This window comes from Mchenga conophoros, linkage group LG14, assembly GCF_057382185.1.
Source record: "Mchenga conophoros isolate Kocher_MC1m ecotype Shallow Benthic linkage group LG14, M_conophoros_male_GT1.1, whole genome shotgun sequence".
NCBI classification, from domain to species: domain Eukaryota; kingdom Metazoa; phylum Chordata; class Actinopteri; order Cichliformes; family Cichlidae; genus Mchenga; species Mchenga conophoros.
Genome location: NC_140539.1, coordinates 9060390 through 9087060, shown reverse-complemented (window position 1 = coordinate 9087060; position 26671 = coordinate 9060390). Strand labels below are relative to the sequence as shown.

At 41.5% G+C, this 26671-nt stretch overlaps 2 protein-coding genes across 2 annotated transcripts; both read right to left on the bottom strand.

Annotated features, from left to right (window-relative positions):
• Nucleotides 1–5: 5 nt before the first annotated feature.
• On the bottom strand, nt 6–12037 carry LOC146559210 (coatomer subunit beta'-like). The gene is made up of 23 exons (XM_085245054.1): nt 12019–12037; nt 11272–11363; nt 10665–10802; nt 10411–10497; nt 10092–10218; nt 9652–9800; nt 9201–9347; nt 7657–7756; nt 7431–7573; nt 7056–7255; nt 6680–6790; nt 5443–5531; nt 5234–5340; nt 4984–5127; nt 4724–4854; nt 4331–4538; nt 3896–4006; nt 3305–3519; nt 3100–3192; nt 2674–2854; nt 2445–2516; nt 973–1944; nt 6–892 (listed from the first exon to the last, which is right to left on the bottom strand). The coding sequence occupies exons 2-23, from the start codon at nt 11272–11274 to the stop codon at nt 809–811; spliced, it is 3612 nt and encodes a 1203-aa protein (XP_085101180.1). The 5' UTR covers nt 11275–11363; nt 12019–12037; the 3' UTR covers nt 6–808.
• A 15-nt stretch (nt 12038–12052) lies between these two features.
• LOC146559209 (retinol-binding protein 2-like) lies at nt 12053–14387 on the bottom strand. The gene is made up of 4 exons (XM_085245056.1): nt 14251–14387; nt 12996–13174; nt 12789–12890; nt 12053–12530 (listed from the first exon to the last, which is right to left on the bottom strand). The coding sequence occupies exons 1-4, from the start codon at nt 14321–14323 to the stop codon at nt 12477–12479; spliced, it is 408 nt and encodes a 135-aa protein (XP_085101182.1). The 5' UTR covers nt 14324–14387; the 3' UTR covers nt 12053–12476.
• Between the last annotated feature and the right edge of the window lie 12284 nt (nt 14388–26671).

Below are 26671 nucleotides of genomic sequence, written 5' to 3'. Positions count from 1 at the left end.
AACAGTCACAGTAGCATGCAGTTTTTATTTCAAACAAAGGAAGCAGAAAACCATGTTAAACACACTAACAACAGCAACATTTTGTATGTTTTTGATCATTTAATAAGCTTAGAAATAAAATTATGACTTTATCATTTAAGACAATGCATAAAGTGGAATGGCATGCGGAACATTTAACTCGCATTGAACCGGTGCAATGGTAATTTGGAGTCTGATAAAATGCTGTGATGCTTGTGGGAGAGGTATTGCGATTCTTTCCTATGAAGGCTATGTTTCTGTCAGCAAGTAAAGCGTGAAGCACTTAGATTTGAGACACAGCAAACCCCAAAGTATTTATTTAAAGATACAAACCATTTAAAATAAAATCATAAAGGCACGCTAGCAACAATGAAGAAATGCCTATTTGTCTGTCAGTACATTTTTGGCTTTAATACACTGCATATGCAGATAGTGTTAAAATACAGCCTGGTCTCATCAGAGTTGTGGCTGGAAACCAGCAAAACAGCTCTGTCCCACTGAAGCATAGACGGGCTTCCTAAGGGTTTTCACGGTGTCTGGCATCGTGCATCGAGAGCAGATACTTTGGGATTTGTGGGCTGCAAGGTAGGTGGGTTGGGCTTATTCCATTGTGTTCGATTAGTCTGGGATCTGGGCAGTTGGGAGGCTGTTTTTTGTCGTGTTTGGATAAGGGTTTAGGCCAGAACTAAGAACGCAAAATGCCTAATAATATTCACTTCAGTCTTAATTGTTTTGATTTATGAAACTCGCATCACTGAACAGAAAAAAATGGCTTGTGAAAGGCTAGTTTCTATTCACCCAGGAACTCTTCATCTAGGTTGACATCTGTGGTGTCAATATCCTCCAGGTCAAAGTTGTCCAGATCATCCAGAGCCTACAGGTGTAAGGCAAAACGATTCTGGATTTAACATTCATAGCAATATTAGTGTAACAAACTTATAAACCTTTGTTTACCTCATCATTTGCCTCGAGGTCCTCTGGCAGTACCTCAGGTCTTTCAGGACCTTCCTCTTCTGCTGCATGGCCTTCTGCATGAGCTACAGTGAGGGCTAAAACCTCTGGCTCAGCCTTGTGAATAACAGGAGGCTTTACTGGAAGTTCTCCAGTTTGTTTCTCTTGTTCTCGTTCTTGTGCTGGGACAGGCTTCAGTACTGGCGCTGCATCTTCAAGCAAGTCTAGCAGAGGATCCAGGGTCAGCTCCGGTAAAATCTGGACAGCTGCGTCCAGCGCTGGAACATCTGCGGTTTCAAAAGAGATGAGCTCCTCCACTGCTGTGTGTGAAGGTGCTGTTTCTGGAACAAGTTCGCACGTAACAGGAGTCTCTTCTGTTTCTGCTGCTCCACCCATTGAACCTGGAACTTCTGAGGCGATCCCATCTTTTTCCAGATCTTGATGAATGATCATTTCCCCAGGTGCTATAGGCTCGGACGTAACTTCATTATCGACCGTCAGACCAGCGCTAACCAGGACATCCTCAGCTGCTAATGCCTCATTTGGCGCTTCTTGTGTTGTTAGAGTGGTTTCTGTTTCAGAAGCACAAACAGCAGGTGGAGCTTCAGTTTCTGAAGATAATTCCTGAACGTCTTTCTTCATACATGACCTGACATCTTCCACAGGACTGAGCTGTACCATCTCAGCCTCCTCATCAGGCATCCTGGTGATTTCCTCTACAGAGACTAGAGTGTCTGCTTTAGTGCCCACCTCCACTGCTTTAGACTCGCCTGATTCTGACACTGCTTGTTCTTCTGTAGCAGCAGTAGGAAAAGGGTCTGCTCCTCTCAGGACAGATTCTACTTCACTTGCTGAAACGGGATCAGTCGACTCTTGTTTTACTGAAGTGTCCTCCTCCACTACTGCAACTTTTGAATATTTACTTTCTGTTACTGCTGGCACACTGGTGGCCTCACTAATGCTCTCTGCCCCTTGCTTTAAAGAAAACACAGAACGATCAAATTCAGAAAAGGAGTTGCAGTGTTTGCTCAACCGCTGGCTTTAATTATCTGTTTAAGTTATATCTTTTTTAAAATTTGGATACTACATTTAAGTTTTACAGAAGGAGCAACACTGTTCTCTTTCATGCACCATGTGCCAGACGTGGTGCATGAAAGAGAACAGTCAAGTGTGAAAGGAGCTGAATCAGTGGTAAATTTGAATGGGTTTTTTTCGCTTCTCACAGTGAACCATTACAAATCTTTACAAATCTTTTTCATTTTTGTTATCATCCATTAGCTTATATTGTTACCCTAAAAACACATATTAGGTTAGGATATTACACTGTAGTCAAGATACCATGGAAGGAAATTAAAAAAGACTGGTATGCTGCTGTGACATTTAGAGTAGCTTAGGCACTTATTGACACACAGGAGCAGCCTGTTTGACTGCACTGACTGAATGAGCATGTGTAGAGATGAAGACTGTGCTCTCACCTCTGAGTCAGTGATTTCTCCTTTAGGTCTAAAACCTGCTGATTCCTCCAGAAGACTGCGCTCTTCATTTGGCTAAAGAACCAAAGAAATGGGAAAAGTGGGATCTCAGACTCTTAACTTATGTTCAAAGTATGAACAGCTATAGTCCAACGAGCTTTGCAGAAAATGCAAAAAATCTTAGATGCTGATTTAACTTTGAAAATACAGTTCGACTGACTCTCGCACTGACCGTAATGAGAGGGTATTCTGAAGCAGGTCTGACCCCGACATGAGTCTCCTTCAGGTACTGCTCAGCCAGCAGGGCTTGCTGGAAGCCAGGGAACAGGTTGGTGTACTGGCTGGGGTCAGCCAGAGCATCTGCTGCCTTCTGGTTGACCTTGGAAAGACTCTCCTTCCAGAGTTTCACCACCCTGAAGGAAGAGAGGCACACACATCGCCACAGTGATGCATAATATATTATAGAAATTCTAATTAATAAGAAAGAACATTTTTCTAAAAACTCTGATTCAGACTAGTAATTATTTCAACAGCTGGGAGGAAAACAGGCACACCAAGTGATACATGCAGAGGTTCTTCAGGACACAAACAGATAGGCCCACAGGCAAAGAGTGTTAGACTTGGACATATGTTAGGTATTCATTAGAAGCAGCATTACCTTGAGACATGGCTGGGCACATATGTTCTTGCCAGGAATGCAGCTTCTGGCAGTCGATCTGTTTTGATCAAAAGGTCCAGACATTTGTCCACTCTGAGCAAGTACAAAAAAACAAAGATGGTGGTGACAGAAAAAAAGAATAAAGTTTAAACACATAAGTCAGTTTAAAAACCTCCTTTGTGCTCTTTACCCCTGACGCACTAACCTCCCCTGCAGGAAGTAGGTGAGGAAGGCCACGTTGGTCTTCCCATCTCTCTCTGCCCCCTCAGCCAGTTGGCCCACCATGTCAACGTTGCCTGAAGTGGTGGCCAGAAGCAATAATCCCCCATAATCCTGAGCTTGGTGGAGACACTCCTGAGCCAAGCTAAACTGGCACTTTGTAGTTGCAAGCTCTGCCAGCTGCTTCCATTTTTGTTCTGACTGACTCGGCCCCCGCGAGCAGAGGTGCCAAAGAGACAGGAGAGCGGATTATCTCAGGACGAAAGGCATGAACCTCGACAACAAAACACTGTAAAGCGGTTACTAAATAAGGGACACCGGGTCTGTGACTCACACTCTCAGGCTTGTATAGGGGAAATAACTGATTCTGCGCACATTATGCATCAAATTACACAGCTGTTGATTAAAAAACAAAACCAATAATCATTGATTTATTTATGTGAATATACACCACACAACTATTCCACTCTGTAGCTTTAGCTAACTTTAGCATTTAGCTCAGAGTAGCACAGTGTCTAAAGACATCCTTACATAGCCGCTAACATTTAGTAGCTATAGAAATTGTCCAGGCTCTCACCTCCACTTTCAGGGCCAGTTGATAGGCTGTCTTGAGCTCTCCCAGCTGCAGAGCAAGTTCAAACTTATGCTCTGGGTCATTGGACACAGCGAGGGCCTGCTGCCTAAAGCCCTACACAGCACAAAATAACAATGTCATTAGTCTATATTCTGTATATTATCCTTTCTCACTCGTTGTGATGGCCAGCAGTAGAGGCTAGATATATGAAGCAATATGAATAGGGGAAAAGTGACTGCGTGAGAAGCCAAAACCCTTGCATGATAAATATGTTTTATAAGAAACACACAGAAATTCTGCCCAGAGGTATCACACCATCTGGCTGCCTCATGTTCTGTAAATTATGCATTCGTCCAAGTCCTGAATTTTTACTCAGCCAAAGGAGCAAGAGAAGCACAAAGATGGATTTTCAAGGTAAAAGCTGGCATGCAAACATACCTGTTTCTCCAAGAAGCGGGCTACACGGGTCTGCTGCTTCTTGGGAATCGTGGGTAGAACCTTGTCAGCAGTGCTGAAGTCCTTCCTCATGACAGCTGTCTGATATTCTAGCACAGAAAGCAGCAGCGAATAGCTGATAACGTTCAGCTCCTTGTCTCCGAGGTAGAGACGGTCATCCTTCGGGATGTAGCCCAGCAGATACATCGTCCTACACCAAAGAAAGACTGTCTGTAGTTTTGAATTTACTGGATAGCAAGTGGAAATAAAACGTGAAATAAGACACTAAATGGATTCATAGCCATACAACAGATTTTGCAGCATTACAGGAACATTTATGAATATGCCAAGGAAAAAAAAAACAATGGATTTGCAGATACATATTTGTGAGTTTACCTGTCCATGTGAGCAATGGTGATTATCTCTCCTCCTACATAATAGCTGAGTCTGTTAACAGAGCTGGTGTAGATGAAGCAGTCTCCCACCCAAACCCCTGTCTTTACCACCTCTTGGACCTCCCCCAGCACCTGACCAGCAGGAAAAAGAGGACAGACATAAAAGAGATTGAAAAATGATCTAAAAAGGTAACAGAATTCTTCTAAGACGTCAAATTTTTACTTAAATAGTCTAGACAATTAACCATGTGAGTCTCTGACCTCAAAGGCAGCCTCTATCCCATCTTCTGTCACCCCTTCTTTAGACTCCTGGGCTGTGGACACTCGCTCTGGTAGGTAGCGCAGCACGAAAAAAGACTCATCTGTAGCGATACAGACGAGCTCCCCAGAGTCAGACCACAAGACCTAAAGACACAATTAAAAAAAAAAAAAACAACTCTTATTAGAAAGCCACAGTAGTAAATTTAGTATCGATTTAAGCTGATAAAGTGCTCATTGGATTATAGCTGACATGTTTAGGCTGGATCTCAATACGCCGGATCAATTCAGAGCTCTCCCAGTCGTAAAAGGCCAGGCCGCTGTTTGACCTCACTCCTAGTAGGAAGCCACCAAAGATGCCTGTAGGGATGCAGGATAGTAATACATAGGCACAGATACTCACACATATGCTCTCAAAAATATATTCAACAAATTCAAACAAAAACGTGACATGAAACTCACCTTCAGCTCCAAATTCGGGTTTGAATGTCTTCTTCTCTTTGAAGTTCTTAAATATTTTGACCACACTGTTGCTTTCTCTGACTGCATACCTATAACAATATTTATAATAATAATAATGATAATGTACCAGACCACAGGGGACTTACAGTAAGGCTAATCAGTCCTTTGACCATTTTCACGAGTACATATTTTGGGTTTATGTTGACAGTTCGATGAGCAAGTTTAAATCCTGTTTTTAAAAAAATCACTCTCCATATAATCATTAGTTATTATTAATCTCTGGCTCTTCTTCACAGCATGTTTTTGTCCTCTCTCTCTCTCTTTATCCCCAAACAGTCTCAGCAGATGGCTGCCGCTCCCTGATTGTCCGGGTTTCTTCCTGTTAAAAGGGAGTATTTCCTTACGATTGTTGCCAAGTGCTTTACTCGCTGGGGGGTTGTCCGATAACTGGACTTTTTGCTGTATTGCTGTAGGGCCTTACAATAACAAAAGAGCCTTAAGGCTACTGCGATTTAGCAAATAAAACTAAATTGAACTGATTTGAAATTGGACGATGTGTAAAATGTAAAAAAAAAAAAAAAGAGAGCAAGAACACTTTGCAAATCATATGAATGCTATGTTCATTTGCAAAAAGTACAAGGCAACATATCAGGGTTTAAATCAAGGAAGTCTGATTTTATCTTAAGGTTAAATTCATTTGATGTTACTATTACCCCTGAGTTACATCACATTAAGAATATTCTGTGATTTTTTTTTTTTTTTGGGGGGGGGGGGACTGATGATGTAGATTTTTGAAAGCCAAATATATTTCAATTCTTGATGTAAAATATAGATATTTAGCTGCTCAACAGAGCCTCCTTTTTCATATTTCTTATTTCAAAATGAGCCAAATGGTTTTAATGGGCGATAGTTCTATCTTGCAAACAGGCCCATTTACACACCTAGACTCTTTTACTATCAAGCAACACTTCTGTAAATAGATTAAGATTTGCACTGCTGAAACAAGCTAGGTCTTCCCTAAAAATGAACTCAGTCCTCAGACCTTTTTTGGAAATTGGGCTGTACCACTCACCCTATAAAACTGCAACTTTTTACAGTGTTTACTGTTTCCAGTATTTACTCTGAGCTAATCAGCCTCTGCATATTTAGCATACGTGTGATATTGGTTTTCTTATCTAAGTCAGCACAAAGTACATTTTCTAAAATGCTGAGCCTTAATGTAAAGGTAAAGACTTACTGTGAAGAGTCATGTGCCCAGATAAACTCCAGAGCAGAGCCGAAGCTCTTGTTCCTCAAAGCCATGGCAGTATAGATGATATACTCCCCATCCCCACACACCACTACAAATCTGTCAGTGTGCAAATATACAAATTACACACATGATTATCAAATTATACTTTAAGATTTTTACCCCAAAGACTCCGTGAGCACGCAGGCTGCCACTATCTTACCTGCACTGAAACAATCATAGGCATTACACAATCACACTGCAGTTAGACATAAATCCAGTTCAAGTCTAATTTACACTTTAATAACGGTCATATTTTGGTTAGAGGAAAAAGAAAGATTAGTCAAAACCTCATGCTGTTTCCACCCAAAGCCTGGCGCTTTACCTCCCATTAGGGCTGTGTCTGATTGTCTGGGGGTAAATCTCACAGCTTCCCAGGTCTTTCACACTCAGAGGGAGCCTCTCTCCATCCCTTATCTCAGTCTCTGTCAGTGCCTTTAGGTTGGCCTGCTGCACTTCAGAGTGACGAGCCCAGATGACCTTCCCGCTAGAGTCCATGGACATGACGGGCTCCACTCGACCAATCTGAAACAAAGAGGGAGTGGATGAAGAAGGATTAAGAATAATAAAGGGAAACAAGAGAGAAAGGTATATGAAGAAATGGAGGACGGAGATGTTACATCATCAGCTGAATCTTAACCACGCCACTACTTAAAAAGTCTATTCAGAAAATCTGTGAGAAAACTACAAATATAACTACCTTGATGATGATGCTGCCTTCATCAAAGCCTATAGCCACACTGTTGGAGCCGGGCTGGCCACATATGCACCACACCCGCTCCATGCCATAGTTGAGTGTGTTTTCCAGCCGGTAGGTGTTGGAGTGCCACACACGAACAGTGCCTATGGAAAGGACAAAAGGTCAAACTTTAAGCAAGATGCCGTGCCCATTTGGGAGCAGAAACATGTACCAATGTTTGACCCACCATCTTCAGCGCCTGTGAGAATGATTGGCAGCTGCGGATGGAAGCTGACGCAGGTCACATTCTGAGCGTGACCTTCCAGAGTCTGAACACACGTTTTGTTCTAGGGAGATAAAGCACACACTGTTTCTTGTTCTTTTCACATGTGGTAAGTTTTTTATATGAATGCACATGAACGTGTGTGAATTGACTATATCAACGCTGAAGGACAACGACTTTGCATATAATGGCTATATAACACCTTCTTACGTTTACTTCTACTACAGATGCACCTCTTACTGTTGCAAAATTAAATGGGAACAGCAGAAATAGAAATGGTTACATAGATATGGTTTTGCTTTCCATTCATAATAACCATATGAGTTATTTAACTGTCCTGATTTAGCTGTATTTAGAATAAAAGGTGTTTATCTTTAAGCCTTTTTCTTATTTTGCTTTTTAGCATGTACAGTGTACATACATAAATTGTACCAGATATAGAAAAAAATCTAATACAAAGGCCCCTAATGTCCAAAGTAATAATGATAGCACTTAATTGTGTCTAGTTTTTAGCTAATGAGAATCACTATCAACAGTCCCAAAGAAAACAAACACTTCATCAGGGCAAGGAAATTTCAGCTATGGGTACCAATGTTGGCTACAGTTTAAGGCAGACCTGAGAGTCTTTCAGTTACGTCTTCAGACTATATTTGCAATCTGTGCTTCACACTCTGATGCACACACACACCTCAGCCGCCTTAACTGAAAGCAGCTTTGCCCAAATGTTGTAGATGGAAACCAAAGATGAAAGACTCCTTGAGTTGAAGCTGTCATTAACCTTGAATCAGCACTACATGTTTTTCATATTTTTACACACTCTGGTAGATTGTGGATACTTTTATACAGTGCAGCAACATCACCGCTGGCTCAGAGAGCTAACTTCAAATATGAAACTATCAAAAGACTTGATAGTGCTTGATTATCTATTTTGGAGTGGCGATGAGTTTGGCCTTTTGTCCATCATTTTCCATGTTTGCTTTTATAGACGAAAGAGGAGTTACACTGATGCAGGAAAGATAACAGTGTTACCATTTGAGTGACCGTGTTTTTTATAGTGTTGATAATCAGACCATCCAAAAATCTCTGCATTACATTTTTTTGTTGAGTGAAATTCTAATATTTTATTTATATATTAGCCCTAATTAGCAGGTAGCTGTGTCTGTGTCATGCACTATGTACAGTGTTTGGATACTCCTTGCTAACCAAGCTAGTTACTGTTAGCGGATGAGTTAGACATGAAACTTTTCATCCACAAATCAAATCAAATCAAATACAAATGATCAAACTGAAGGCTTGAAAATAACAGTGGGTAATATGTCCATCTTTTATATACAGGTTATGGTGGAAATATTTTCTTAATACTGTAGTGTGTTGTTATTGTATTTATTGTTTTTGTGTACCTCTTTGCATGTTTTGTATAATAGATGTCACATAATTATGGCAATAAACTGTTTTGATCCTAGGGTGCAGAAAGGAAGAAAAAAGCAGTCTAGTGTGTTTGTGATAACCTGATAATCCCAGATCTTGACCAGGCGATCATCAGCCCCTGATATGAGGTACGGCTTGTCTCCGCCACTGTTGTAATCAATACAATTCACTCCCTTCTCATGGCCCTCCAGAGTAAAGTTGGGAGTCTTGGAGCCCAGCTGCCACACCTACAGTACAACAATTGAGTTGTTTATCACTGAGCAACTGAATAATGTCAGCAAATTACTGCTCCTGTCTCACTTAAATTGTATTGTTAGCAGTAGTGTTTCTCAAAATGAAGACCACCAATCCCCCTTTTCTTCCTCCTGTAGAGAAACTACACCTGTGTGTTCCTCCTTTTTGTCTCCTTTAACTTCATTTAAACTGAAAAACACTTTCATTTCTTCATGGCTTACAGCGGTCTTCCTTGCCTGTTCTCACAATTACTTTCCTGTATTCGCTAGGTGTGCTTGTGTGTGCGTATGTGTATACCTTAATAGTCCTGTCCAGAGAGGCACTGGCAAACTGGTTGGTATCTCTGGGGTTGATGACAATCTGCATGACATAGTGAGTGTGTCCCTCAAACACCTGACTGCACAACCACTTTCTGTCCCAGTCCCACAGCTTGATCAACATGTCATCTAAAAACACGGAAACACGAGAAACGTAATTTCAATTCAATTTTATTTACACACCGTAGCACCACATCACAAAAAAAAAGCCAGACACGGAAAGGCCATCCAACTGCTGTGATCGGTTGGGGTGAGGGAAAAGGCAAGGAGAGAAGAGCGTAGAGAGGCAGTAAACAAGAAGCAGGAAAAAACATGATGATGATGATTACAGCTTGCAAAGTTTAAAAAGTTACATGCATGAGGTCATTTTATATGAGAGCATTTGTGTTTATGTGAGTATGTGCGGTGGCAGTTTCCTACCACTGCTGGTGAGGATGTACGGCTGTGTGGGGTGGACAACGATGCATCGGATGTAGTCAGAGTGAGCCTCAAACAAGTGAACTCTCTCCAGCGTGTTGTAGTTAAACACTCGGACCTGCATGTCATCCTGCAGACAGTCAAAGAGATTTGAATTTCTCTGCCAATTAGAAACGGGTCATCTACCAAAGCCAACATTACACACAACAGACTCATTCTTTTTAACCTTAAAACTGTCACATTTGTATTGGTATTTGCACAAAAAACATACAGTAAAAATAAAAGATTTGAATCAGCAGTGCACATGAATTCAAATACTTACGGCTCCAGTGATGACCCAGTGTTTCCTGGCTATGAACTTGGCCACTCTTACAGGCAGATCACACAGCTCGAATGTTTTCACTATCGTCTACACACAGAAAAAAGCCCCATGCTGTCAGACTACATCACCATTAAAGACATCAAAAGCACAGATGAAGGAAGATGAAAAGATTGGTTATTTCATGTAACCACTTAACGAGCGATTAGGGGGGAGATCAAACGGCTTTGTACAAATGTGCAGAGATGGATGGTGACCTGTGTTTCATGGTTCCAGACCACCACGGTGCCGCTGTAGAGGCTGACCACCATCCACGGCTCAGTGGGATGCAGGTCCGCACTCTTCACCCGGTCTGACCGAGCTGTCAGCTTCCGCTTGATGTCCAGTCTCAGAGGCTGTGGAATAAGAGTGAAAAGACAAAGAGATAATAACGCTGCAAAAATATGTTAAAGTAAGCTTTAATCATCCAATTTTGTCAGTAATCAGCGTGTCTCAGCTGCAGTTTGATTTCAGTTTTTGGCTACCTTGAGGGTGGGGTTGTGTCTGTTGATACTTCCCATACCAGATTTTATATGCATGCCTGCTCCATAACAACAAGTCCTTTCAAGTCTTTGCATAACTCTGCTTATTTAGTATTACGAATGCATGTTCAAAATATCCAACAACCAAAGGACAAAAGTGTTTTTTTCAGCCTTTTCATTGTCTCATTTTGAGAGTTTAAGACATACAAAGTTATTCCAAGTTATTATGTTACAATTATTATGTCGCTGACAAACACCCTTAAAAAAACTGCAAACGAAATAACTATAATTTTTTTCTTAAAGAATAGTCACATAAACAGTTTAGTGTTTCAGTTGTACCTACCATGGCTGCACATCGGTGAGTCTCTGCGGTGCTGTCCACTGTAAATACGGGCCTCACTGCTGCCTGCCTGTGGAGCTCAGCGGAGGAAGTTTCTGTAAGAAAGTTCGAGGAGCTTCAAAAACTACCTCCGGTACAGATTTTCCAAAATAAGCCTGAACGCCCAACTTTCAACAGCGTTATAAAGCCGAATATAGAACCACAAGGCTCAGTATAAACACCCGTCTTGTAGATTTTGCTAGCTTTAAAGGCGTTTGTGCAAATAAGTGACTAGTATTTCTTCAATAACAAGATGCTAGCTCTGCATGTTCACACTTAGGAAAGCTAAGCTAGCAGTTGTTCTGCACATATAAATATGGTTAAGAAAATACCATTTTATAACAGGTTTTCTCGTTGTCAGAGCTACACAATAGCTGTGAATAATTTTTTTTAACTATTAGGTATAGTAATTAATGCAACACTAAATATATAAAGGTTGATATTTCAACAAGTTACAGTGGGCTATACGGGATAGACTGTATCCCGTTTTACAGTATGTATGCAGGTTTATATATGTGCTGCTTCCTGTTTTTTGGGGGTGAGCACCATTTCAAACACATTTCTCAGCAACAGCATAAATCTTTTCTTGTGAAGACAGAAATTTCCGGCCTGTATATCTCAGCCGCTGTGTGATTTACACAGCTTCCTCCAACGTGGATTCTTGCGCATTTCCTGTAGAGGCAACACACGGTATCACTTGTACACTTTTACCTCCGCATTTGGTTCTCAATAATTTCCAAGCAAATTATTATTTTGGTCTTTTATTTACGTTTGTCTGACAGAAGAACAGATGAACGTTATTTTCTGACGCATTCCTTTATTCATTCTGGCGTGTATAATTAGTATTTCTCTGTTTATAGTTTAGACATCAGACATTATTACATACATTACTTACATATCAGAGAAACCTTTAATTATAAAAGTTAATTTTAATGTATAAAACATACACTCTTTATGTGTTTAAAAGCCTGTACTTTTTAATCCAGTGCTGGATTTATGAGCAAGGTTGGACTTCACTTTTTGTATGCATTTAATAAACAAAATATATCATATCAAAATCACAGTAAATTAGAAAAGTTGTGTGACATCAGTTTATTGCAGCTCTCCATAATCACATTTTAAAAAAAGACACAGCAGACGGTTTTGTGCAGTTGAACTTCATTCCCATGTTATTTCGCCTTCTTAAATACTTGGTGGCAGATTTTGTCGAGAACGTGGATTTCCTAGAAGAGAGGGTACAGACCTTCAGACTTAAAGTCCAACATGGTGCAACACATGTCTGTCTAGATTACACAACAAGGCTGAGCCCGCATGTGTGTTGTTGTTTTTTTAGATAGTGATTCATTATCTTTGTTATGACATTTAACTGACTTAATGGATAAGATTCCAATAAGTAAGTTTAACTGCTTTTGAAAGATTCAAAACACAAGAACATCTAAATATATGGTGGAAATTTCCCAGCATGTCACATTTTTTCTTACCAGGTGTAGTAGGTCTCCCTCAATCCAGTGTCTCCAGCCACGATTTTCTTTCTCCCCCTTCTGAACACACACCAGCTTATCCCCATCCCAGGTAACTAGTGTCTGTTACACCACAATATAGGACAAAGACATAGCGCTTAATGCATCACTGGTTCAACACAAGGTGCACTTGTTAAAGGTTCTAGGAGTAAACAAATTCAGTCCTACCTTGACCTTTCGGCTGTCCAGTCCCTTTGTGTACTCCTCAAACTCCTCACCCACGGTGAAGTTGACTTCGTAGTTTCGGAAGGTGCTGAGGGTCTTCGTTTCAAACTTGTCTCCATTCTGGACTATCACTTTCGTCTGATGCAGGTGGACGGCGATCTTCCTGGTGGCAAAGTCAATGTCTGCAAGCATGCAGGGATGCAAAAAGTGAACGCAGTGTCAGCTGAGGCATCAACTCTTTGTGGGTCTGTGAAGAATATTCTGTCCTGTCTTTGTGTGTGCGTGCACACACCCAAAGCACACATCCAACAGAAATACACACAACACCACAGGCCACTTATTATGATTCCTCTCCTGCCGGTCCTTTTGACAGTTTTGTTTACTCTTTAAAAATGACCTTGCTCCCAGTCAGAAGAGGCCTAAATGAGTTTTCCATCCTGCTCAGTTTGGGCTCTGCCAAAGAGAACCACCCATCCTGACCGTTTAGATATTCATATCCCATTTGCCCTAAAGTGAAAATTCAATTTCTTCCCATCACTCTTACAGATGAGGTCCCTATATTTACCCATCTAAATGATATTTTTGACCCATTTCCATAAGGATGTCATTTTCCCATCCGCTGGATGGAAATGAGGCGGAGGCATTGAGGATTTCCTGGATTTCGTGTGAGCCGAGTGTACTGAGGGTTGTTTTATGAATTGCAGATAGAGTCGTGAATAATGAAAGTGTTTCTGGGCCTGATCAACGACACGCCAAAAAAAAAAAAAGAAAAAGGAAGGAGAGCCTTTTTTCCCCCTCCTTTTTAAAAAATTGACGAGCTGGCCCGCTGCCTGATCCAGGGTCGGAATCTGTCTTCCATTTCTGCGGATCGTGGAGGATGAAAATGCAGAAAGGAGTGAATCAATATTTATTTGGCGTCGTAACAGATGGCAACCGCTCACAGAGTGGAGGTTAACTCGGCCTGACAGCAGCTCAATGATGAAATGAAGCAGTGCCATAGCACTCTTCTTTTTTTTCCCTTCCTCTTTCCACTGTCTTCATCTGTCTCTCACGCTGCTGCTCTCTCATCTTTTCTGTCACACACATGCTAGATTTCATGCCCAGACCTTCCTGTCTATTTGGCTGCTTTTAATTACAGCACTGTAACTGAGCTACAGTAAGCTACAGTGTGTGTTTTTGGGTTGGTTTTTTAAAGAAAGTTGTCAAGCCAAATTGTCTCGTTCTATGCCGTATCAGATGTTGCATGAGCGTGACTTACCGAGGGCTTTCATGACGTCCTCAAAGTTGTCATTGCTCACCATCTCCCAACGTCCATTGTAATCTGCAGGCATGTTTGACTGGTGTGCGTTTGAAGGCAGGAGTTTACTGTAACGTGTGTTTGTTAAGCAGAGAGAGAGAGGCAGTGCGACGCCCAGCCCTTTATATATACTGTGTTTGTTCCTGTGTGTATGTGTGTGAAAGTGCTTGAGTGTGCATGTGTGTGTGTGTTCACACTTATACCACTATGTGAGGACTATGCTTGTGGGAACCAACATTTCCCACAAGCTTGAGGGTCAAAATGTGGTTTTAGTGTCAGGGTTACAGTTAGGTTATGGTTAGGTTTAGGCTGAGGTTTGGGGTTAGGCATTCATTTTTGATGGTTAGGGTTAGGATGAGCGGCTAAGGAAAGCATTATGTCAATTAGATGTCCTCACTAAGGCATAAAAGGGAAGCATGTGTGTGCGTCTGTGTGCATGTGTGTGTGGACCAAAGGACAGGGTCATTGTTTGTCCTTTCAGTGAGTGTGTGTGTGTGTGTATGTATGCAGAATAAGCTTAGGTTTGCATTTTTTGCATTGTAAACACACTCATGTGGGTTTGTGTGTAATGTTGTGATATAAAATCTCATATTACCTACAGCTGAGAGTAGACTTTGTGCATGCTTCGAGTTCCGAGCATCACACTGATGCACTGTAAAGAGTCTCCTGCACTTGTTCCAATCTCCATTTCCAACTTCCGCAATCACTCATTCTAATGTGCTGGAGTGGAGATGAGCTGTAGTGGAGCATGGAGATGTGTGCTGATTACCTTAGGGATAGGTTTGGGAGTTTTAGCAGTGGAGACATTCTTTTCTCTCTTTTTTTTTTAACTTCAAAGGAAGAAATTCTGTTGACTCAAACACAGACTTTTTTTTCTTTATTGGCAAATCGTTTGATAAGATAAGACACTCAGGCCTCAGTCAGCTGGAGTTACTTTATCAGCAATTGAGTGTGAGTGTGTGCTCACATTTTTACAACACAGTCTTTCTCTGTGTTAATGTCTGAGCTGCTTAGTTCGGGTTAATGAAAAGTTTCTGGTTGGTTTATGTGTGCGGGGGTTTCGGCATTGGATCACAGTTCCTTATTTGTGTTTAAGAATTCTGAAAGCTGCCATCTAATCCAGTCCTCTTCCATGTCTGTTCATTGAATCAGATACCCCAGCAGAGACTGTGTCCGACACAGAGTCAATATGACTCACTCTCTGGATCTCTTTCAGAAGCTGCAGTGATTTTCATAAAATATTGTGCTGTTGTCACATGGTTTCACAACGGCAGCGGTACCGCGCACTCACGCTCGCATTTAATTCATCTACGGCTCAAAGATGATGTTGTATGTGGAGGGCCAAAGGTGATGTTGGAGCAGAAGCTCTGATAAACCTCATAATTTATCAGAGCTGATAATAACCTAACCACAGCAACACTTACATTTAACACAGAGAGAAGAACAGATCGCAATGTCCAACTGCACTCTTTGCTTCATCTCACTGCATTTCAGCTGTCTAGTGTAATCATTGACAGACTCTGCCTGCAGTCTGTTTAGTTTGTGTTCTCCTTACACTATGCATGATTCTATGCATAATACATATGCAGTAGAGAATTAGTAAGACTAAGTAATACTAGTAAGACTAATACACTGATTGCCGAAATAAGAATCAGAGAAGAATCCTTCTACACTGTCTCACCTACTGCTGAAATTTTTACATAATACATATTTAAAAATGGGTCTGACCCCAGGCTCACCAAATCTGCTTTGAGGCAAATCTGGGTGTGTTTTGGGATTTTGTATCAACCATAAAATTAAAGCAAACAAAACTGGTTCTTTTACAGTGCTGCATATCTAACATTCACACTCTAATGAATGCATCAGGAGCAACTCTGGATTCGGTATCTTGCTCAAGGGTACACTCAAAAAAATGAAATTGGGTGGTTGTTACATGCATAAGATCCAAACTTGTAATTTGAACTAAATAATTCCATGTTTTTATGGTGAACGTAATTAAATCATGTAGCATCTGCGTGAAATTCAGCAACTTAATTAAGTAAGAGTGGCTGGATCCAGGCAATTAACCGCTCTTACTAGATTGTATGATGTCATCTCAACAAGAACAAATTGCCAATTGTCCCACTGCCAAAGCGTACTAACATTAGCAGCCTCAACGACTACTGACCAGTTGCTCTAACACCTGTTATAATGAAGTGCTTCGAGAAACTGGTCCGACGTCACATCGTGTGCCATTGCTACAACGCTCCACACCACCATCTCTCACCTGGAAGTGCAGGGCCGTTACACCAGGCTGCTCTTTGTTGACTTTAGCTCTGCTTTCAATACGATACTCCGGACAGACTAATAGTTAAACTGCTGGAAATTGGACTTCCTTCTACCACCTGCCGCTGGATCAGAGACTTCCTCTCAAACCGTGTACAGAGAGTTAGAGTGGGGCCTCATCTTTCCTCGGCCCTCAGCCTTAACACCGGCTCTCCACAAGGCTGTGTACTGAGTCCCCTACTGTACACTCTGTACACACATGACTGTGTTAGTTCCCACCCAGACAAGGCAGTCATCAAGTTTGCAGATGATACCACCGTGGTGGGGATCATCTCTGGGGGAGATGAGACGGCGTACAGAGCTGAAGTTCAGAGGCTGTCAGATTGGTGTGTAGATAACAACCTGGACCTCAATACCAACAAGACAAAAGAACTGGTAGTTGACTTCAGAAGGAGGAAGTCTGAGCTGCAGCCTGTCAGCATCAACGGGGAGTGTGTGGAAAGGGTCTCCAGTTTCAAGTTTCTGGGTGTGCACATAGACACAGACCTTCAATGGAGCTCTAACACCTCTGCAGTTTTAAAGAAGGCCCAACAGCGTCTCCACTTTCTGAGAATCCTCAGAAAAATGGAGCTGAAGAAGGAGCTGCTGACCGTCTTCTACCGCTGCTCCATTGAAAGTGTGCTTGCATCAGTGTGTGGTTCTCCAGCTGCACCACAGCACAGAGAAAGGCACTCCAGAGGGTCATCAATATGGCCCAAAAAATCATTGGACATCCTCTTCCCTCTCTGAAGGACCTGTACAGCACTCACTGTCTCAAGAGGGCACGCAGCATCCTACGGGACGGTACACACCGAGGACACCGGGTGTTTAAGCTGCTGCCGTCTCGCAGGAGGTTCAGGCTGCTGAGGTCCCGAACAAATAGACTCAAGGACAGCTTTTACAACAGGGCAATAGCCCTGATCAATGCAAATAGCTGACCTGACTGGCTACCTACCTGGACTTTTTTTTTCTTTGGGGGGGCTTTAACAACAGTAAAAACAGTAATAATAATAATATTTATATTTATAACAACGTGCAATAATAATTTTATGTGCAATAATACCAGTGTGCAATACAAATACACTTATTCTTCTTTTTTATTACTAAGTTATTATACTGTGTTGTGTTGTTTGTGTTGCGTTGTGATGTGTCGTATCGTGTCGTGTTGTGTTACATGTGCCGACTTAGGACAGTTTTCCAATTTCATTGTACTACTGTACTATGTATGACTGTGCAATGACAATAAAGAGTTATCTCTTATCTCTTATCTCTAATTTTCCAAAATTCTGAGACCTTTAGCAACTCTCAGCTCATTGTATTCATTTTGTTAAAGCCGCCACCTTGAAGGTTCTGGCACAAAGTGATCTCACCCAATGGTTTTATTTTCATCAGCAGCACATAAAGCAAAAAACAGCTCAGGTAAAGCCACTGTATAGGCTTCTACCTGCCCAGCACAAACAACAGTTAGTTGACAACAAGTCAAAAGCTGGTTATTTAAAAGAGAGCAAAAAAAAAAAATCTATGAGGCTGAATAACAGACTTAATTTATGTTTGTTGAATGTATAGAAACTGCAAAAATAAGAGCTTTGTATATTTAACAGTATGTCAGACAGATGCACACTCCCCAAGCCCTCAATAAAATCAAGCACTATACATTTAACATAAGAGAACATAGATTCTATAAACAGTTACACAACAATGACACTTTAAGGTACACCTGCAAGGTAGATGGATGAATAGATGAAATTGTCAATACTGAGGTCTTATATTATTAGTGCAAAAATGTACATGTGCAACACTGATTAAAAAAGAAAGAAAAGTAAAAATGAAGTTACTCAAAGCAGAGTAAAAATAAGACTGACTGAGTAGTGCAAATTGCATAACTAATATGTACACTATAGATCTAAGAACAACAGCTACAGCAAGGTATAATACAGACATATGTGTGTGGAATCGTATGCCTGACAGGTGTGTTCACCTGTCATACACAGAAGAGTTATAAAGTTTTCTAGCATTAAAGCAGTCTTTATGGCAGTGTGGTTGAATCAGTGTGAGAGCAAAGGAGCTCTGCTGAATGTGGAGTGAGTGTGATGTGTCGTCCTCGATGCAGCAGTTTGTTCAGTGCCCTCCTGTCCTGATCTTTAGTCAGTGTGGCTCTTGCGCAAGGTCTCGATCAAATGAACAGGAACGGCAGAAAGGGCCTGGAAGCCTTCTATGGGGCTCAGGAGCTATAGCATGTAGGCTGTCCACTACCCAGATACTTATTATTCAATCCTTCCTCTGCACTTGCACAGGTAAATTGTTCACTCATTCACACATGTTCACAGCCAGAATAATTGAATGTTTCTTGTAGTTTAATGTGCTTTGAGCAGTTTATAAGATTTGAAAAACTCTGTGCACGCTATCTATTCACTAAAAAGTATGAGGGACTTTATGAATGTGCATCTTTTGGCCAACTTGGAACACTTGTGATGATTCAATATGAAATATTGCTGCACTTTTTTCTCTGCTCTGGACAGTAGAACAGGCTCTGCTGTAAAAAAAAAAAAAAAGATGTTATGAACTGAAGCAAAATCTAACAAAAGTTGAAGGGTTGTTTGCTTATACTGCCAAGTTGCTAATCACATCTGATCAAAGTGCACCAGCACAGCACTGATAAAGCAAATTACTAGAGGTTGCTTTCCCTCTTTAACATTTTAACTTGAGCTTGATTGGTGGCTGTTTCTGCATATTTAAGGTTAGAGAGAAAACTATTGCACTTATTTATCCTAATTAAAAACCACATTTCTAACTCACAATACAGAACTGTGCCTGTACATCACAACAGTTTCTACCTGTATCTACCTACACTTTGAAATGTGGACTGCTCTTCATCAAAGTTACAATAAACTAAACTAAACTGAAGTAAACACACGAACAGCTTTACTCTTGATGTCTTGATGACACACTGGGTAGTCATTAACAGTTTATGCTGGAAAAAAGCATTTGATCATCTACAAATGTCTCACAAAGCTACTTGATACCAAAATTTTCATTTTGGAGAAGGATTGTGGGCTGTAACTGTGTCCCTCTCCGTAAAAAAAAATCTTGCATAGTCTGGTTACCGGCAACGTTTGATCTTTTCAAGAGAGATTGGTTCATGTAAACCACGCTTCAAGCACAGCAAATTTCCCTTTAGCCCTGAGGAGAAGCATTATCGAGAAGCACAAATCTGAGAAATGCTACAAATCATTTCTCGACCCAGATGTTTATCAGTTCGCATGAGAGGGAGTCCTGCAAACAACATCAAGACCACAGCATCCAGCCCTGAATTAGATAAGAAGAAAGGTAACAGCAACACCTGCAGAAATCTCTACAACTGACTAAATATTAAACCGTGCGTCCATTATATGAACATCAGCTTCATGCTTTTAACTGAACTAATCAAAAAAAAACAAAACTGTTACTCTCCAGAAAAAATAAAACGGAAAACTGGACGTCTGAAATTTAGCGAAAAGAAGTAGAAATGTTGAACTTCATAGTCACATCTTTATCCTTGGTTTGATTTCTCTTTTTTTGTAGTTCCATCCATCCATTCGCTTCCGCTTATCCTTTTCAGGGTCGCGGGGGGTGCTGGAGCCTATCCCAGCTGTCATAGGGAGAAAGGCGGGGTACACCCTGGACGGGTCGCCAGTCTGTCGCAGGGCTAACACATAGGGACAGACAACCATTCACACTCACATTCACACCTAGTGGCAATTTGGATTATTCAATTAACCTATCCCCACAAGCTGCATGTCTTTGGACGGTGGGAGGAAGCCGGAGTACCCGGAGAGAACCCACGCAAACACGGGGAGAACATGCAAACTCCACACAGAAAGACCCCGGCCTGATGGTGGAATTGAACTCAGGACCTTCTTGCTGTGCGGCAACAGTGCTAACCACTATGTAGTTTTTTAAATAAAAATGGAACTCCACACTGACTCTAAATCCTCACCACTAGTGATGGGATTTCCGACTCTTTTTAGAGAACCGGCTCTTTCGGCTCCGAACCGGCTCTTCAGGTTGTTTTGTTGCTTTAATTAATTTATTATTATGGGGCGATCGTGGCTCAAGAGTTGGGAGCTCGCCTTGTAATCGGAAGGTTGCCGGTTCGAGCCCCAGCTTGGACAGTCTCGCTCGTTGTGTCCTTGGGCAAGACACTTCACCCGTTGCCTACTGGTGGTGGTCAGAGGGCCCGGTGGCGCCAGTGTCCGGCAGCCTCGCCTCTGTCAGTGCTCCCCAGGGTGGCTGTGGCTACAATGTAGCTTGCCATCACCATTGTGTGAATGGGTGGATGACTGGATATGTAAAGCCCTTTGGGGTCCTTAGGGACTAGTAAAGCGCTATATAAATACAGGCCATTTACCATTATTAACAATAATATAAAATTATGCACAAAATAAATTACTAATGTAAAAAAATGCGATGACCTCTAGAGACAAAGCATGTACAAACTCCAAAACACATTTCTAGCGTTAACTGAACTTCCAAAACAGAGCTACCTAGATCACTTAAATTACACAATTGAAAGCATATGTGTATTCTCTGTTGAGGTCAGGAAAGCGTTTCCGCTCCCTGAAGACCAACACAGAGAGACTGAGGAGGAGCTTCTTCCCGCAGGCGATACGGTCTCTCAATCACACCACCACACAGTACTGACCCACACATATAGTTCTTACACACACACTGGACTTTCTGGACATTGTTTTCACTTCATCACTTAAATCACTTTAAGCATATTTGCACTGCACAAGACATAATGTGGATTGCACAACACTGGTCACTACATTCTTCATTTCCGGTTAATACTTGTACAGCTGCTGTTATTGTGTATATATTTATTTATATTTCTTCATACATTCTTATATAGTTCTATATTGTGTATTTTGTTGTACAGTTATTTTATTTTCAACTTTAATTTATATATTTATCTTTATCTTATTCTTTCCCAGTTAAATTTACCCTTCATTCTAATTTGTGTTGTACAGCTATTTCATTTTTAACCTTAATTTATATTTTATTCCTTCCTAGTTAAATTTACCCTTTTTAATTTTTCATATTTATTTCCTATCTTATTCATAGCCTTTTCCTTTTTTGTTTTCTTTAGGTCACGAGCAGTTGTCCAAGCATTTCACTACATATCATACTGTGTATGACTGTGTACGTGACAAATAAAATTTGAATTTATTTATTGTTTGTGCATTTATACACAAGCACTCATATATATTCAACTAATTAAAAAAAAAAGTTTACCTGTTACTACCACACACCAAATCCAGTCATTGGTACTTCCTGGCTTGTGTAGCCACTAGGTAACAAAAGCTCAACACTGCGCCCAGCATCCTGAAGCACTTCTGTTGTCTTTTGTACGTGTTTTGAGTTTTTATGTGCTTCTGAGTTTTTACGTGTTTTGGAGTTCGTACATGTTTTGAAGTTCGTACATGTTTTGAAGTTTGTATGTGTCACAAACAAGGATGCAGTGGACTCAAGAGCAGACTCAATTGCTCGAACTATGTACAATTTATTGAAAGGAAAAGGAGCTTAAACAAGACTGGGTCTAACAGAAATCATTCGCAAGAACTGAGGGAGGCCCGAGGGCGGAGAAACGGACGTAGAACACAGGGAGGACACGGGCGGGAACTTCTGCAAACACAGGAGAAGGGTTTTACTGAATGGGAAACAATTAAAGGGCAGAGGTGAGTGGTACTAGTGGAGAGTCTTGGGCTTACTTGAAAACACCGGCTATTAGGCGGGGAAGGGGTTGCCGTGGGAGCGTTCCAGGGATGGTTGAGAGTGTGGGGAGGCTGGTCCAGGTTCCAAGGTGTCCAGGGAGGTTGAAGTACGGGCTGGAGGGCAGGCTGAGGAGAAGATGAGTGTGTGGTCCTCGGGTTCTGGGCAGATGGGAGAACGGGACGGAAACAGAACCAGCACTGCTGGTGAGTACGACGGGTGACGAATCTGGAGAATACAGGAGACGGAGGACACATTAACCCACGATCCAGGCACACAGAGTCTGAGCACAGAGGAGGCCAAGTTTACCATGGGTGGTAGCAGGACGAACTGGCGAGGAGTAGCAGGCAGTGCTGGCTTAAAAACCCTCTAGATGGAGCCCCGGAAATTGGAAGCAGGTGATGAGCTGGCCAACTCCACCCCAGGGGGCGGACAACAGGAACCTGGACCACACCCGACCAGAAACTCCCACAGCATATGACAGTATGTGCTTTGTTTGTAGGGGCCACCGTAAATATACTTTTATTTATTCCCTCCACATAAAATGTAATAAATAAATCATATAATACAAAAACCAACTATTCACATTTCAACTTTTAACTATTTAAATTTTCAGCTTTTTCCTTTTAAACAAATTTAAAGTGAAACAACACAAAACACTGCAAACCACAACACAATTAAATATAAATTAAAATATGAAAACGAAAAGAAGATGCATATTCTCTGCCATATGGGCCCGCATGAATAAACTTCCTGAATCCTTTATCATCTGCAACTGAAAATAGTTGTGGATGATTACTATACCTTTCTAATGTGACATTGTTGTCCCTGGCTCTCTTTCTCTCTCCCTCCTGCTCTGTTCCTGTGGTACTGCGAGTGCAACCGCCCCTCCCCCCTCTGCCCAGCGCAAAGAGCAAAGCGGAAAAAAAGTGCGAGAGAGAGGGTGAGAGAAAGAAAAATAAAAAACCCACGGCTCACGATAAGGAGCCGGCTCGTGTCGTTCACCTCAAAGACCCGGCTCTAAGAGCCCTTTCGTTCGCGACCGACACATCACTACTCACCACTGCTATGAACGAGTGTGGAGGGAACATCATTTAAGGCTTCATGGTTTTGTAGGGACAGCAAATTTGAATTTGAATTAAGGAGAATGTCAGGGCAGCAGTTCATCACCTGAAACTTATGAAAGGTCAGCAACGCAACCAGGCAATTTATCCACAGCCCAGGAAAAAGAAAGAAGAAAATCCATGTTTGTGAGGCGCTAAATCCTGACTTCACACCAAATGAGATGCTGTGGTTCGTTAGGAATATTGATAGACTGAGATTGGACTGAGAAATGATTACCACTTCCTACTGTTCTTTGTGTAATTATCATAGGCAGCCACAGGAAGCATCTATTGTTAATGCTAAAGGAGTTTGTATGAGTTACTGCAGTAACACTTACTTCTTGTTGTGTGTTCATCTCTTTGTTTGTAAGATGAAGTCACATGAAGGTGAGCTTACATTTGATAAGTGAGGGTTCACCAAGCTTTCCTCGCTGCCGCACACGCAGCAGAAAACGAAAAAGTCTCTTTCTTCTCAAGTTCCCTCTCTACAGTTTCCCCATTTTACCACACAGGGGCGATGTTGCTACACACGAGACAAAGTACCTCGTGAGACCTTGTGAGAATATCTTGGACTCTGTGCAAAAATATTAGCACATTTCATACTGCGATCAAAGTTAAGACGACACGGAGCCATCTGGGAACTGAGAGGCCGACTTAGTGGAAATCTGTTCATGTTTTTTTTCTTTTTTTTTGTTAGGTTAAAGAAAAGTATTAGCTGATTTATAGTAAACACAAAGACAGAGACGGTTAATTACACAGAGAATGACAAGCAGTCCCCTAAGAAAGAATGGCTGCAACTATGTGCACATGTGTGCACGGCGTCTCATAAACGTATGCAAATGCAATTAGGGTAGTTTTAATAATGCATGACAGTGCATCACATTTTCAATTCTGCCTGATTCACACCTAATGGCACAGCCCCCGTAACCTTGTAGGCACACACTGCATTGGCATTTACTTCTGTCAGCTGATTACACACTTCCTTGTGTGTGTGTGTGTGTTTCAAGATATCTTCACAACTTGCCTGCAACGTTGGCATCTAACTGATACACATCTTTGAAATAGTCTCGCGATTCTGTTTCCTGCTAGACTTCACACCTACCCACCTCCCCACCCCAACTTGTGAGTGCCTTATTCCACTTATCTCAGCATAATCTTTTTAACGGTGAGATGTCGTGCATTGTGCTCGCATTCTGCATCAGTCTCCACAAAATGCGATTTCAATATCCTGTGCGATTCAATTCAATTTGCTTCATTAGTGTGGCATTCAAAGCTTTGCATTACGAAGTCTTTACACCCCCGTGCAGCTCCCGCAGTGGGCTTCTCATCCCTCCCTCATCTCTTCCTCCTCCCCGTTGTTTTAAAAAACATCAAAGGTTAGATTAATCACAATCCTCAGAGGAGACGGATGACTGAGAGAAGTCTGCTCTTTGTTATGAAATCTTAGTTGCAGATTTCAGCAGAGAATAGATATATTTGCAGTATTTTTCCTTCATCCCACCCATGGATTCTAATAGTGCAGTGTCTTGCTGTGTGCTTTGATGTCCCAGTGAGAATTGAAAGGGCCCCAATGTTCCCACACAAATGAATGGTTTTTTTTTTTGCTTTTACCCTCCTTATGGAAGCCTGTTTGGGAAAAAAAGAAGCTCAGCAGTGTTACATGCATCAGTACACACTGAAAAATAGCCGTGTTAGAGGAAATTGCGCAAACAGGGGGAAAGCATGCTCACGCGCACAAAAAGATGCATAAAAAGACATTTTCATCCTAAATAACCTTTGCAATTTCAGACAGAGGACACAATCCAGGTAGAGTGTAAGTCTGTTTTTATTGCTTCTGCACTTTTACAAATGATATGCAGGGCTTTAGACTGCAGAAAATAATAGATCTGCTGGTTATACAGTGTTGCTGTCAATACACAGGGTCCTTTCAGGTGTCAAAGACACGCTCTGTGGAGGTATCCTTTGTCAAGGTCACTCAATGTGCACTGCAGGCTGCTTCATAACAAAAAGAAAAAAAAGAAGAAAAAAAACCCCAACAGTCAGATCTACAAAGCAAGCTCTGCTTCCTGTCATTTGTACAGAATGCTGCCATGAATGTATGCACGTGCTGCATGCACTCAGCTGTGCTTGTTTGTCCATTTATGCATGCTAAATGATTCACCCCCAACCAATCAGCATCGCTACATGTGTTCTTTGTTGCTTGCCTGCACCGAGTCTATCATTCTCACAATAAATCAAAATCTTTTTTTTACACCTCTGTGTGGACTCATTCCCCAGAGAGGGGGAACCCACCCCTTTAAAAAAAACTCTGACCTTTGCCAATCCACATCGTGGCTCCCCCCCCCCCCGCCAACCATTCAGATATAGCAAGACCACATACTGTAAATAAACTCTCTGCTGCCATCTTTCACTTAAAAAATCAAAAAAAGTAACTAACTTTTTTTCCCTCAGGAAGTTTGAGCAGGAAAGTAAAGAAGAGGAGAGGGGAATGACAATGTTAAATATTTCATGTTTTCCTCTTGGTAATTCCGTGCGGTTGGAACGAGACCTCGTTTTCCACAGAAACATGAGCAACTTTGGGACTGATTGCAGGAGCCTGGGAAGCTGTGTGTTTCTCTTTTATTTTTTTATTTTATTTTTTTGCCTCTCTGCTCCAAAATAGGCCTGGGTGGTGATGCATAATGCATGGGGCTTCCTATGTGCTTCTGGAAAGGGCTGTGAGTCCTGTGGGATCAGCCTGGGAAAGGGGTGTCCAGATTCACATTCTGCTGCATGGGGCTGGGCACCTCAAAAAAACAAAACAAAAAAAAAGAAAACGGAGCTTGAAGGAAAACATGAAGTTTGTGTGTTTTTTAAAATTTCCTGTTCAGATTACTGTAAGATATCTTACTGGCTTTCATCTAAATCAGGGCCACGAGAGAAAATGTAGGGCTCTTTTTGTCAAATCTATTATTAATTGAAAGTTTCTTCTAGTGTGTATTTAATTTTTATGATTCAAATAATATTATATTCGAGCACCGTGTTGGTTCAGGCGTTCCATGGGAGTCAAGCTGTGGCAGATCAGCTGATTTCACTGCCAGCTCACATCAGCTGATGGTCAGCTGATAGGATTCTACACATCCAGCTGTCAAATCTCATACACATGGGTCCATAAGTATTTGGACAGTTTTCTTTTTTGTTTGATGTGGTGTTGAAAAGAGAAAAATTTAAACCGATTTATGTCG